The sequence below is a fragment of the Rhinolophus sinicus genome, linkage group LG03, assembly GCF_036562045.2.
Source record: "Rhinolophus sinicus isolate RSC01 linkage group LG03, ASM3656204v1, whole genome shotgun sequence".
In the NCBI taxonomy this organism is placed as follows: Eukaryota; Metazoa; Chordata; class Mammalia; order Chiroptera; family Rhinolophidae; genus Rhinolophus; species Rhinolophus sinicus.
The window spans coordinates 157,772,686-157,786,912 of NC_133753.1; the positions used below are offsets into that span (position 1 = coordinate 157,772,686).

At 40.5% G+C, this 14,227-nt stretch overlaps 2 protein-coding genes across 7 annotated transcripts in view; one reads left to right on the plus strand and one right to left on the minus strand.

Moving 5' to 3' along the window:
• NLN (neurolysin) overlaps nt 1–10,854 on the minus strand; it is a 90,122-nt gene extending 79,268 nt beyond the window's left edge. For 2 of the 5 annotated variants that reach the window (XM_074328894.1, XM_074328891.1), the window contains exon 1: nt 10,624–10,826. In XM_074328894.1, coding sequence (XP_074184995.1) covers nt 10,624–10,664 — 41 coding nt within the window. In that variant the 5' untranslated portion in view covers nt 10,665–10,826. Of the gene's footprint in view, nt 1–10,614 lie in introns of all 5 variants that reach the window. The other 3 variants (XM_074328892.1, XM_019743911.2, XM_019743902.2) reach the window with 3 other exon arrangements.
• A 187-nt stretch (nt 10,855–11,041) lies between these two features.
• The window catches only part of SGTB (small glutamine rich tetratricopeptide repeat co-chaperone beta), a 35,724-nt gene continuing 32,538 nt past the window's right edge, over nt 11,042–14,227 (plus strand). Inside the window, exons 1-2 of one of the 2 annotated variants that reach the window (XM_019743991.2) lie at nt 11,042–11,285; nt 12,584–12,705. In XM_019743991.2, coding sequence (XP_019599550.1) covers nt 12,606–12,705 — 100 coding nt within the window. In that variant the 5' untranslated portion in view covers nt 11,042–11,285; nt 12,584–12,605. The remainder of the gene's footprint in view (nt 11,286–12,583; nt 12,706–14,227) is intronic. The other variant, XM_019743982.2, reaches the window with a different exon arrangement.

Consider the following 14,227-nt stretch of genomic DNA (forward strand, 5'->3'; position numbering starts at 1 on the left):
TTTTAAGAAAGGTCAAAATAAGAAATAGCCCTAATAAAGTCTACTTCTGCACTTATTATGTAAGTATTCTTGAGGCTATTATTCATTGTGTTTACTTAATTTCCACTATACAATGCATCTGCATAATACATTTATCTCACAAACAGTACCAGGAAAACCTTTGTTCCTAATAATTCTTAACAAGGTGTTTTACTTTTGCCCTTATTGCCAGAAAGCTCACAGTTAAAAATCTGGAACCAATTTAAACAACAAAGCTGACCCTAATTTTCCTTTAAATTTTTTTGTCCAGTATTCTTTTCCCTTTATTTTGTTAATCTTAATGTTTACTTTTTAGGTAAGCAATCACAAATTAATTTTGGTAAAGAAGGGAAGATAAATTTTAACAAGGAAATAATATCAAATAGAATCTAGGTTTGCAAATAGGATCTAGGTTTCTTTTAAAAATCTATTCTCGTGCTATTTAGCACAGCCTTCGGCATATGGTAACTGCAGTCAGTTAATATTTGTGGCATGAGTGAATGAAGATTTGGAAGTTACGTGTAGCTTTCAAGAAGCCACATTCTATTACCCACCATTTCTGTAATCTTACAATTTTTCTTTCTTCTATTATTATTATTTTAAAGATTTTATTGGGGAAGGGGAACAGGACTTTATTGGGGAACAGTGTGTACTTCCAGGACTTTTTCCAAGTCAAGTTATTGTCCTTTCAATCTTAGTTTCAGGGGGTGCAGCCCATCATCCCTTGCGGGAGTCGAACTGGCAACCTTGTGGTTGAGAGGACGCATTCCAACCAACTGAGCCATCTGGGAGCTCAGCGTCAGCTCAGTTCAAAGTGCCATGTTCAATCTTAGGTGCAGGGGGTGGAGTCCACCATCCCTTACGGAAGTTGAGGAATCGAACTGGCAACGTTGTGGTTGAGAGCCCACTGGCCCATGTGGGAATCGAACCCGCAGTCTTTGGTGTTAGGAGCAAGGAGCTCCAACCGCCTGAGCCACCGGCCGGCCCCTCTTTTTTTATTTTATTGTTTGTTTTTAATTAAAATTCTTACAATGTTTCAATGTCATCAACAACATTCTTGATGAGCTGTTATACACCCTATTGAGTAGGCTTGGGTCCTTTTTGCCATTCCAAAAAAGTTTTCCATGTTTTTACTACCCTTCAGCTACTTCTGTGCAGTTATGGACATACAGTACTTACAGCATAGGGTCTATATCTACCAGAACAGGCGTGAGACGTATTCCAGGATATGAATTCATCATCATGGTTTCTTGGGGTTCTCCTGGGTACTTTTTTCCACCAGGTAGGGCAGGCTGCTTGTCATTACCTTCTTGGTCTGACCAACGTGTATTTCTGCTTTTCTCAGGATTGCTCTGCTTAATGTCACATGTTTCACCAGTCCTATGTACCTCCCAAGTCATACAAATCCAGAGTCTGGCTGCCTGCCCTGGGCTGACTCCAGGCCCATTCATGAGAAGTTTGTTTCTCAGCTTGGTTGCTTCTGACCCAGTACTTCAGAGATTGATACCTCTTTCAATTTCTTTCATATCCAGGATGATATACATAAAATAAGCTTTACTCCCAGATTATTCATTAATTAGACTATTACTCTACAAATCCACCAACTGGGTCTGTAAGGTACTGAGTGACTATTTGAGTGCCCCCAGTGCTGACAAGGGAATATGGGAAACATCATGTCTTTTAACATACGGCTTTTCTTCTGCCTCAAACCCACCCAGTAATACTCAAAATTGCTATATATCTGTTGGTTACGTTATCTTCTTACTGCATAATACTCTAATATTTTTTATTACATGATGAGGTCTAAATTAATACTTAGACATAGTAATTTCTCCTGGCAACTTTTTTTTCTTTTTTTTTTTCCTTTTTGCATAAAGAAATTTGCAAGGAACTATTTCATAAAGGGTTTAAAATATGTACTTCCTACTGAAAGTTATACCTGTCACTGTCAATATCAAAATGCCAAATCTAGGTCTGTACTCCTTAGATTGTAGCAGCGAATGCTGAATTTTCAGTTATTATCACCGATGACATTTTTTCATCCATCCACCCAATAAGTATATTGTGGGGACAGAGCCAGGAGTGCAGTTTCCAGGCTCTTGGCCTCATGTGGAAAGGTGCTGACTCAGGTAGTAAATGGCCATCAACTGTGATTGGATGGCCATCAGCTGTGGCTAGGTGGCCGTCAGCTGTAACCAGTGAGCCATTGGCCACTAATATAACTGCCGTGGCTTTGCTAGCAGAAAATGGGGGCTGGCAAGAAGATGGTGGCTGAGCTAGCAAGAGCAGATTGCAGTTAGCACAGCGGATGCCACCAGTGAGAATATGGTGATATGACTCCATTACTTATGGCTCCATGGGTGTTCCTTTTTGGCCTCACCATGTCCTGCGTTCCTATGTGGGGAGCGGGAGCAGAGACCCTGCCTGTCACCCTGCACGACATATATTTAAAAGAATCTAGTATGTGAACAACTTCATGCTAAATGCTAAAGATACAGAAATAAACAACAACAAAAAAACAGACTCCTGATGTCAGAAAACTTGTCAACTAGTGCGGGAGATAAACACTACTATTAATAATGTGTGTGCCAGGAAAACACTTATGATATATAATAGTATAGATGCCATGCATTGTAGCAAGCAGGTTTCACCTGAAAGCTGTGATTCTCTCTGGCACTACCACCCTGCCTAAACTGTGAGGCATAGAAAGAATTTTGCTCTTGGTCTAAGACCACGAATGGGCTTTAGTATCAAAGATACCAGCTAAATGAGGCTGGGAAATAAGAGGCTATCCTTTTGAATGCCAAGCAGAGATGCAGATAACCTCAGAGTAGGTGGCAGATCAGAAACCCATATTTTGTAAGAGGGACTTTCTCTTATACTTCCTGAAGTTTCTGTTGATTGCCTTTTTGCTTCACTTAATCATTTTTTAAAAGTCTTTAAAAAAAATGTCAGTCTTCATCATAAAGGGTTTAAATGTGAAAATGAAACATAAAAGTACTAGAAGAAAATGGGTGATTTTCGAAAATTTACAACCCTGCGGTAGGGATGAGCTTTCCAGGTATGAGACCAAAGGCACAGCTACAAAGGAAAAGACTGATGTACAAAATTTAAACTTCTGTAGAGCAAAAAAGCAAAAGGCAATTATCAATCCATCCCAAAATTCAAAGACAAAACAACAACAAAAACTGCAACCTCTACGAAGGGCTCCTACAAATTAATTATCTCAATTTGAAAACCCCCAAAATGCAACTATGCAATTCACAAATGTAAACGTAATAGCTAATATTTGAGCTTTTATGCGGCAATGTGGTATGCTGATTGTTAAAATGGCCTCCATTCTTCACCCCTCTATGTATCTGTGCCGTCTTATAATTTGAGATTGCTGCTCCTCCCATCAAGAGACAGTGCCTTTTCCCCCATTTCTTGAATCTGGGTTGGCCCTGTGACTTGCTTTGGCCAGAAGCATGCGGCAGGGTTGATGGTGTTCCCGTTTTCAGCCTCGGCCTCAAGAGGCCTTTATACACTTCCTCTCTCGTGGAACCCTGCCACTGCCATGAGAACAAGCCAGAGTCAGCATCCTAGAGGAGCAGAGATAACATGGAAGAGAGCTAAGTGGCCCAGCTTTGGCCATTCTAGCACCCCAAACATGTAAGAGAGCTTAGCCAAGATCAGTAGAGCTGCCTACACAACCCATGGCTGACTGTAGGTACAGAATGAATCCAGTTAAGACCAGAAAAGTTGCCCAACAAACATCTGGATTTGTCAGCAAAAAGAAACATTTATCATCATATGCCACTGAGATTTAGTTTGTTACAACATTCTTATGGCAAGAGTAATGGATACACCCAGGCAATGTTCAAAGTGCTCTACATTTATTCTCTCTCAACCTTAAAAAGGTGAGATAATAAAAAATATATATTGGTCTCTGCCGCTGGTTCCTGGCACAGAACTCCTAAAATTCTCATAATTTCCTAAGTGATAAGAGCACTAGGAGCATCTTTTGTTCTAATATGTGGTCATTGGCCTTGGTTCCTGACACAGACTCCTGAAAAACCTTTGTTAATTTCCTGGGCAACAGGAGTATCTTTAATGAAGTGACCCCTGGAGGAGGGCTGATCACTGAAAAGACCAAGCCATGATTAGAAGCTTGGAATTTTCAACCCCACCCCCCATTCTCTTGAGAAAAGGGCTGGAAAATGGTGGTAATGATCGATCATACCTATATGATGAAGCCTCCATAAAAATCCCCAAAGTTTGGGGTCTGAAGAGCTTCTAGGTCAATAAATAGATCCACATACCAGATTTATGATGTACCCCAAGTCCATGAGGACAGAAGCTCCTGTGCTCAGGCTCTCGCAGACTTCCCCTTCTGCTTCTCTTTCTCTGGCTGTTACTCTGTATCCTTATCATATTGTGGGGACAGAGCCAGGAGTGCAGTTTCCAGGCTCTCGCCCTCACATGGAAAGGTGCTGGCTCAGGTAGTAAATGGCCGTCAACTGTGATTGGATGGCCATCAGCTGTGGCTAGTTAGCCGTCAGCTGTAACCAGTGAGCCATTGGCCACTAATATAACTGCCGTGGCTACACCAGCAGCAAAATGGGGGCTGGCAAGAAGATGGAGGCTGGGCTGGCAAGCGCGGATTGCAGTTAGCATGGCGGAGTGTGGGTTGCGCATTGCAGAGAAGTGGACGGCAGGTTGCGGATAGTGTGGCTCCTGCTTCCTGTGTCTCCAACCCAGCTGCCAGTGATAATATAGTGGTATGACTCCCCTACCTATGGCTCCGTGGGTGTTCCTTTTTGGCCTCGCCATATCTTGCGTTCTTATGTGGGGAGCGGGACTAGAGACCCCGCATGCCACCCTGCATGACACATATCCTTTAACAAACTGGTAAACATAAGTGTTCCCCTGAGTTCTATGAGTTGCTGTAAAAAATTAATCGAACCCAGGGAGGAGGCTGTGGGAACCTCACATTTAGAGGTGACTGGTCAGAAGCACAGGTGACAATGTGGACTTCAATTGGCTTCTGAGGTACGAGCAGTCTTGTGGGACTGAGCCCTTCACTTGTGGGATCTGATGCTACCCCCAGGTAGATAGTGTCAGATTGAGTTAAACAGTTGGACACCCAGCTGATGTCACAGAGAATTGCTAGTTGTGGGGAAAACTCCCACACATTTGGTGACCAGAAGTGTCAGCAGTGAAGTGCTCTGGGTGAGTAGCAAAGGAGACTCAGGAGAAGGGAGAACTAGGTTTTTTTAATACAGGTGAGTACAATTTTTCCCTTTCGTATCTCATTTCGTATTCATTTGACATGTATTCCGTTCTAGTCACAGTGGTTGCTTGACTTTCTCAAACGCACCCGGCAAAGTATCACCTTGTCCATGCGTCCTTTCCTCTACCTATAATTTCATTCCCAGTACTCAGTATCCCCCTTTTCTGCTTCACTTTTACTCTTTAGTACATTTCCCCATCGAACATACTCAATATTTTCCTTAATTGTCTCTCCCACTAGAATGTAAGTTCCATGATTTTTGGCTGCTTTGTTCACTACTGTAGGCCTAGACTTAGAATATTGTTTGGCACATAATAGACACTCAATAAATATTTGGCAAGTGAAGAACTCAGCCAATCAATTCCCAATTTACTTATGAGGAAACAGACATACAGAAGTTAACTAACTCTGCCTGAGATCACAGTGCTGGCCTGTGGCAGAGCCAGCATTCAAATTTAGGCCAGCTGGCTTCAGATTACAATAGCCTAGCCTACTATGCTATATGCCTTTCTACTAGAGCGATTGGCATATACATATGTACCCAATAAATACCAATTTCCTTGCTTCTTCATATTTTAATCTAGGTATTTCTCCACAGAAGTTCTATGCTTTGTCTTAAACAAAGAGATGGTAATATTTAAGTTTGAGAAAGTACCAGAATATTTCTGTCCAAAACCAGGGGTAAAGAATAAAAAAATAAAAAAATCTTCCTCTACAACTTTTAAAATTCATTTTTACAAATAATCTCAGTCCAGCCTTTGATACTTATAACTTAAATACTTTTCTTTATTAGTCTTATATTTTTTCTAGCATCACTGTCCCCAAATTTGAGGGCTTGTATCTATTGGATTTGGGGGTACAATCTCAATTTTATTTAATTACAGTCAGATACATAAACACTGTTAAATTTATGAATAACTGTAATTTTAATTTTTCTGATTTTCCAAGACTTCCCATATGAATAAATTCTCACATTAGAAGATAAGCAAATTTTCTGGTTAGAGACTCAGATGACGAGTCCTGAATTTTTGTTTGAGAATTATACTCACCAAATAAACCCTCAAAAATGTAAATAAATGCAAATTATAGTAAGAGAAATTTCCACTTATCAAATTGGTAAGGATTATAAATATTAAAATGCTCAGTGTTGGTAAAGATATAGGAAACTAGCATTTACATACTCTGCTGGTGAGAGTATAATTTGGCAGAAACTTTTTGGAGAATATGATAGTAAGTACCAAAGGCCTAAAAGATATGCATGCCCTTTGATGTACAAATTCCATTGCTAATAATTTACACTAAGGAAATAATTAAGGATTTGGAAAGAGACTTAATAGCAATATTTATTTAAGCACTGTTTAACACATAGTATGAAGTTGGAAATAGTTGACATGTCCAAAAGTAGGGATTAAATTATCATACATCCCCAAATGGACTACGTTGTAGCTGTCTGTATTATGGAAGGATGTTTACATTACATAAAAATTATAATAAACATGGTACAATCTCATATTTGTAAAAAATGTATATGTAGAAAAGATTCTGGAAGCTCTTAATTGGTTCTTCTGGATGGGTACATTATATGTATTTTCATTTGCTTGTCAGTATTTTCTACGTTTTCTATAATGAACATGCATTGCTGTCATAATTTTATAAACCAAAGCTTCTTTTTTTAATTAAAAGAGGAAACTAGGGTTATTATAGCTATAATCTGAACCAAATACTGCTGGATCATCTTTCTCAGTTGTTTTTTAACCATGCCATCCACCCCTCATTGTATATTTTTTAGATTTTGCTTGGCTCACATGCTGTGCATTTTGGCTGAGGTAGCAGTTTAATTGCTATGGCAACAACAATTGAAAAAAAATCTTAGATATAATTTAGTCTAGTCCTTTTCATTTTACAAAATAAGGAATTCGACAGAGATCTAAGAGATTGAGGGATTTATTTAAGGTTATAAGGTTAGTTGTACAGTAATCCCAGTCCTAGCTCCAGATTCCTGGTCCACTTATCAACCCTCAGAAACTGGGTTAATGCTTCCATCAATGATCCTGGATGCCAAGCTGTCTTTGGGAAGGGTTATAGCAACTCTGCCAATAGGATAATCCATGAGAAATCAAAGTCAGTTGACCAAAAACCTAATTAACACTTATGACACAAAAATGAGCTCCCAACTGTCAGAGGAAACAGGAAAAATATACCAAGAGAACATACAAGCCTTCTGTATTGTCTAGTATTGATTCCTTTTGGAAGACACAGATTTGGAAACAAAGAGATTCTGTGATTCAGTCAGGTCTGCCATCCTTGGGAGTGAGGGTATGGGGAGGGGTCCTTGAGACCATTTCAAGGAGTCTCTGAGGTTAAAAGTATTTCATAAGAATACTAAGACAGTATTTACCTTTTTCACTTGGTTGACATTTGCACTGATGATGAAAAGCAATGCTTTGATAAAACTGGTGGCACCTTAGAACAAATCAAGGCAGTGGCACTAAACTGCTCTAACAGTCTTTATATTCTTTACTGACACTCCCTCATGCTAGAAATAATGTCAATTTCACTTTAGAATGTTCTTGATGAAACAGTAAAAATTATTAATTTTATTAAATTTTAATGATTGAATATATATGTGTGGCAAAGCATGCATAAAGCACTTCTGCGTTTTGAGTACAATGGTTTTCCAGAGGATTTGGCTGTCCAAATCAAAAGCCCTTGTGTAACTGATTGAATTATGAGCCAAAATAGCTGCTTTTTTCATGGAACCCCATTTGTACTTGAAAAAAATGACTGACAGACAAACCGGTTATTCAGGCTTAAGTATTTGGCAAAAATTTTATCTGAAATGAAACAAAGTGAAACTGTCACTTCAAGGAAAACAGCTGATAGTATTTGTTACCAATTATAAAATTTCAGCTTTCAAATGAAAATTAGAATTTTGAAAAATTTTCTGCCACTTTTAACTTGCCAGCTTTCTAATACTTGAAGACATTTATGATGATGGATGATGACATTAAAGGAATACAATTGTGTTTGATATTGTATAATGAAATGTGTCAAAATTAGGAAGAACTGTTTAACACAGTGAATCACTACTTTTCAAATAACAATGTTTGATATTACAAAATTATGCATGAGTAAAAGATCCATTCACAGTGTAAGATAGACTCATGGATTTTAATGTAACAGAACAGAAAAGTACATATACAGTTTCGTATTCCACTTTGCAACTAACCTTTATAAATTACCACTTGTCAAACTCTGATGGGCTATCAAAGAACATCCATAATTATCTAAGAAAATCTCCTAAAATATTCCTCTTTTTCCAATTACATATGAATAAAAAGTGGGATTTTCTTAAGACAAAACAGTGCAATAAATATAGAAGCAGAGGTAAAAATCCAGCTCTCTTCTATTAAGTCACACATTTGTTTTGTCAAAGTGCAAAACAACGCCACTTCCAGGATGGGTCTTATAAAAAACAAACAAACAAACAAACAAACCCCAGAAAACAAGTGTTGGTAAAGACTGGAATCCTTGTGCATTGTTGGTGGGAATGTAAAATGGTATAGCTGCTGTGGAACAGTAATGTGGTTCCTCAAAAAATTAAACATATAATTATCATATGATCCATTAACTCCACTTCTATGTATATATCTCAAAGAATTAAAAACAGAGACTCAAACAGATATGTGCACACCAATGATCACAGCAGCATTATTCAAAACAGTCAAAAGGCGGAAATAACCAAAATGTCCATGGACAGATAAACAAGATGTGGTATACCCATACAATAGAATATTATTCTGTGTTAAAAACATTATGCTAAGTGAAATAAGCCAGTCACAAAAGAGCAAATATTGTATACGGTACCTAAAATATTCAAACTCATAGAGACAAGAAGAATAGTGGTTACCATGGACTGGAAAGGGGATAAAAAGTTACTGTTTAATGGATATAAAGTTTACATATGGGATGATGAAAAAGTTCTGGAGATAGATAGTGGTAATGGTTGCACAACAAAGTGAATGTACTTAATACCAATGAATTGTGCACTTAAAAATAATTAAAATGGTAAATTTTGTGTTATGTACGCTTAACCATAATTTTTAAAAAGCTGAAAAAAAGCCAATGCCACTTTTCTCATTTTTTTGAATAATTTTGAAAAATGGTTACTTTTCATAAAATGTTATTTATCCATGTAATGAGTTTATTACTGTTTTTAAATAAACAATACTTTAAAAATCTCTCAGTTTTCATTTCTAATAAAGTAAATATGGAAGGATATAAACAGAAGTTCTTGGTATTGAGTAATTCCAAGAGGTAAAGGGGTCCTGAGACTAAAAAGTTTGAGAACCACTGTCTCAAACTGTATGAATATGTTTGAATATGAAATGTATTCTCTCTTCGTTATGTGAAGACCTTCATTTGTTGGTATAGCTTCATATGACAGCTATACCATTTGCAGCATGCAGACTGACATATGGTCAAACTCATACTATTGTCCCCTGGATGCACCTTAACTATAAAGCAGCAGCACAAAGCTCCACACAGATGAGTGGCAATACACAATAGAAAACTGTTTAAAAGCTTAAATCCTGATATGTTCCAAGGTAGCTGCATTGTTTCTGAAAAACCACTCCATTTAGCGCATCCATGCAAAGAATTCTTTCACCATTTTGCTACTGGTCTGTTGAGGAGGGTGGGGTTAGGGAGCTAGGAGGCAATCCAAAACAGCATCCGAGGCTGCCCCAAACCGTGTCCAAGCAATAATTTCCTCCATTTTGGGCCAAGTCAATTTGCCCAGACAAAAGGTCGAATGTCTTTTGGGTAGGAGGTAAATAAAAAGGGTATTAGAAAGCCTGATTGGAAATCATCAAAAGCACAGCGGTTTCATCTTGCGTGAATACTAAACGATTTGTATGCTAAGTGTGTGAGGGGCAAACGAGAACCGTTATTCTTGAGTCTACAGCTGCGGCACTTTTAATGACGGATCTGCAGTTCTGGATAGGGAAGAAAGACAAATGATTTTCTTATCCGGACCATCTTTCTACATTCTTTTCGGGCCAGGCCTGTGACCAGTCTCGTTAACTGCAGCTGAGGCAGTTCCAAACAAAGGGGAATGGATACACTCCCGAGGGAGAAGACAAGAGAAAGGTGGCCCTCCGGTTCTCGCGCCAAGTGGCCCTCAGGGTAGAGCGTGCGGGTCACGAGGAGGGAGGGTCCCAGGAGAGTCGTACGGATGAGGTTGGGAAACGCTGGGCCCGGGCGCAAGCCACCACCAGGGCAAAAAACCCCGCCCTGCCCACGGTCAAGGTTAACACGCGCACCGGAGGTACCTGTGGAGGTCTCGCACAGCCGAGAGGCACCGGGTGATCATGGGAGCGCCGAGAGGCGGCGACGGCGAGCGCGCTGTCCTCCGGTTTGGGGGAGAAGAAGGCGGGGCGCCAGTGAACCGAGAGGGGGTCTAGCCGAGAAGCCAACAGCGGCTGCGGCGGTAGCAGCGGAGGCAGCAGCTGGTCCTACGCGATCCCTCCCACGTGCGGCAGCTCCACGCCGGCGCCCACGACAGCCACCGCCCCCCGCACCGCCCCCCGCACCGCCCCCCGCACCGCCCCCCGCACCGCCCCCCGCACCGCCCCCGCACCGCCCCCGCACCGCCCCCGCACCGCCCCCGCACCGCCCCCGCACCGCCCCCGCACCGCCCCCCGCACCGCCCCCGCACCGCCCCCCGCACCGCCCCCCGCACCGCCCCCCGCACCGCCCCCCGTGCGTCCAGCACCGCCCCGGGGGCGGTTCTGATGAGACCTAGCGGCTACAAGCGAATCGCACCGCCAGGTGGGCTGAGGGGCGGCGGTGGCCTGGGAGCCGGGGAAGTTTGGGCGACCCGTGCCAGTGCTGCGATCCGGGGCCAGGCTCCAGCCCTGAGGACCAGGGGGCGGGCGTACCCGCTGACGGACGCCCGCGGGCCCGCTGCCATCGTCTTGCGTCCTCCTGCCTGGTAAGGGGCATCTGCCTGGGAAGGGTGCATCCCCTGACGCCCCGACCGGGCCTGCACCGCGCACCCTCAGCAATACCCGTCAGGGCGGAGGCGAGGCCCGGGTACCGAAGGGAGGAAGGAGGAGGTCGATGTGTTCTGGGGAGAGTAAGGGAGAGAAGCCTGGAGGAGGCTGGACATCTCCATTTCCCTTCTGCACCCTTCCCCGTCCCCCCATTCTTTTTTTCACCTTCTGCCCTGGGGCTTTATTTAGTACTTGCGACCCCATGGCCTAGAAGCGGAGCTTGCCTTTAAAATAAGCACACAAATAGTAAACATCCTAGCCGCGGGTACCACACCCAGGTTGAGAATTAGGGAACGGGGGAGCAGATGGATGATGCGATTTAGTGGAAATAAGCCATTAATGCCGGCTGGCCCTGCGCCACTATTTGGATGCAATAGTATTCCCAGTGAATGAACATGACCAGGAGCTTCCAGCTTGTCCACGAGAGCACAGCTACTGCAGACAGCACTGGTCGGTTTATAGTATCCATCGACTTAGGCAATGATTTCCTGACATGTCTGGTGATTGAATAGAAATGCCATTTTTATTAAGAACGACACTCAGTGGAACAACCTTTCGTTAATATATTTCCTCATCAAATAACTGTCTCAGCCTACCAAAATACGTGGAGTGTAAATTATGCATACATTTTTAAAAATCTCATGAAATAGAGGAAGATGCTCAGCGTGGATCAGCTTCTGAGTCAGCAGTATGAATTCTCCCTCAATTGAGCACTGAGGCCTTTTGGGGACTTCTTGTATCTTTATCTATACGTTTATCCTTATCTCTATCTGCACCATGTATATATGCTGTTAAGATATAGTGAGATATTCAGTTAGAGTCTAAGCTTATGTTGTACATGTTTTGAGAAAGATTTTACTTTTGCAAGTTTTAACATAATCTATTACTACTGGGTATAAATAAATATGTAATACCTTACCATAACAACACTGTGCTCTCCTGACTCTTTAAAAATAGAAAGGAGTGAAGGTAATACAGATTTCAGTTCTTGCTTTATACTTAAAAATTTTTTTAATTAAATTTGTTGGGGTGACATTGGTTAATAAGATTATGTAAGTTTCAAGTGTATAATATTATAATACATCATATGTATATTGTATTGTGTGCTCATCACCCAAAGCTTAGTCTCCTTTAGTCACCATTACTTTTAATATAATTTATAACCCTTGTTATTTATAACCTTTCTGACCGATTCTGTAAAATAACTTAGTTCAGTGCTTTTCTTTTTCTTATCAAGGAAAAGTGGTTAAGCATTTACAATGTCGTCTATCAAGCACCTAGTTTATGCAGTTATCCGTTTCTTACGGGAACAAAGTCAGGTGGACACTTATACTTCAGATGAACAAGAAAGTTTGGAAGGTAGGTACCTGTTCTTTATGTTCATTTGTGTTATAATTATAAAGACTTAAAATAGCTATAAGCCTGACTTTGATCTATTAAAATCAGAATATTTTGTTGATCTTTCAAGAGAGACCAAACTATAAGGTCATCATGTTTTCATTCTCTGAGGCTTGTTTTGTTTGTTTTAATTAACAAGATAAGCGGACTACTGTTCATTTTTTGAACTGCTATCATGTGTCAGAACTATGCTATTTGTATTGTGGAGAAATTTTTCTTTACAGTGAATGTTAAATTAGTATTATCCCCACGTAACAGATAAGTAAATTAAACCAGATTAAGTAACATAACACAGTTAATATGTGGCAGAGCTGAGATTTAAATCCTGATTTTTACTCTGAAGATCTTGTTGTCTCTTCTTCCTAACAGAAAAGCATCCAATTGAGACTTGATATATGAAAATACCTTAGTCATCATAAAAGCACTATGTAAAAGTCTAATAATTATGTCACTATTAAGCTTTGACAGCTCCCTACCTGGGGACTTGAAATGAAATGAGAGGCTTGCACCCCCGTTTTATGTGGGCTTTAAATACTAGATTCGGTAATCTGTAAAATGCAGCAGGACTTGGATGACAGATACCATCACATGTTTCCTTGACGGGTTCCTTTTCATCACATGTTTTCCTTTTCTGCTTCATGTTTATACATTATAAAATTTACATTCAATATAACCATAACAAGATAGAATTCTGCAGGTGGGCTTGTGGAGGTTCAATGAGCCTAAAGACTTAATTATTGCAATGAGACAGTGCATTTGGGAAAACTTACTGACAGTACAATTTGAATTTCCCATCTTGAAGCTGTTTCTCCTGTAAAGGGGACACATCTATTAATTTCAATAAGCACTTCCCTTGTGAATATGCTTTTCGGAGGTAGGGATGAAAATTGGGTATTTGTTCTAAAACTGCTTGTAGTCTGGGGAGATGATGTCTTTCCAGGTGGCATTGAGAGAAGCAGGTGACATACAGTCGGACAACATGGCCATCAGTCCATTTAATATTAAGGTCTTTTGTTCTTGATGGTTAGATTATAACTGAAGGTAAAGGTGACTGGTTATCTAAGGAGGATGCTGGTTGTGGCTGCTCTGTAGCAAACTGATAAATGCAGTCATTTAATAAAAGATGTTTCTTTTCTAATCAAAGGCACTATAACACTTTTAAGGGCCAGAAGGAAAATTCAGAATTTTTAAAAAACCAACATGTTATGTCCTATTTTTAGCATGGTAGTCAGCCAAAAATATGTGCCTTCAGCTGTTTGTTATATATGGCATCCAGAAATGGTGCCAATTGGTTTTGATCAACCCCTATTTTTGACTCTTTCTGAGTCTAATTTTATTGAATATGAAATCATTGAGAGATGTCTGCCCCCCTTCGAGACATTTTAAGAAGGCTTAGAAAACAAGCCTAAGTTTAGTACCGGCTTTACCACTATGATGAGCTGGGGTATTAACAGCTTTGAGTCTTCTCATTAGATTATGTCAT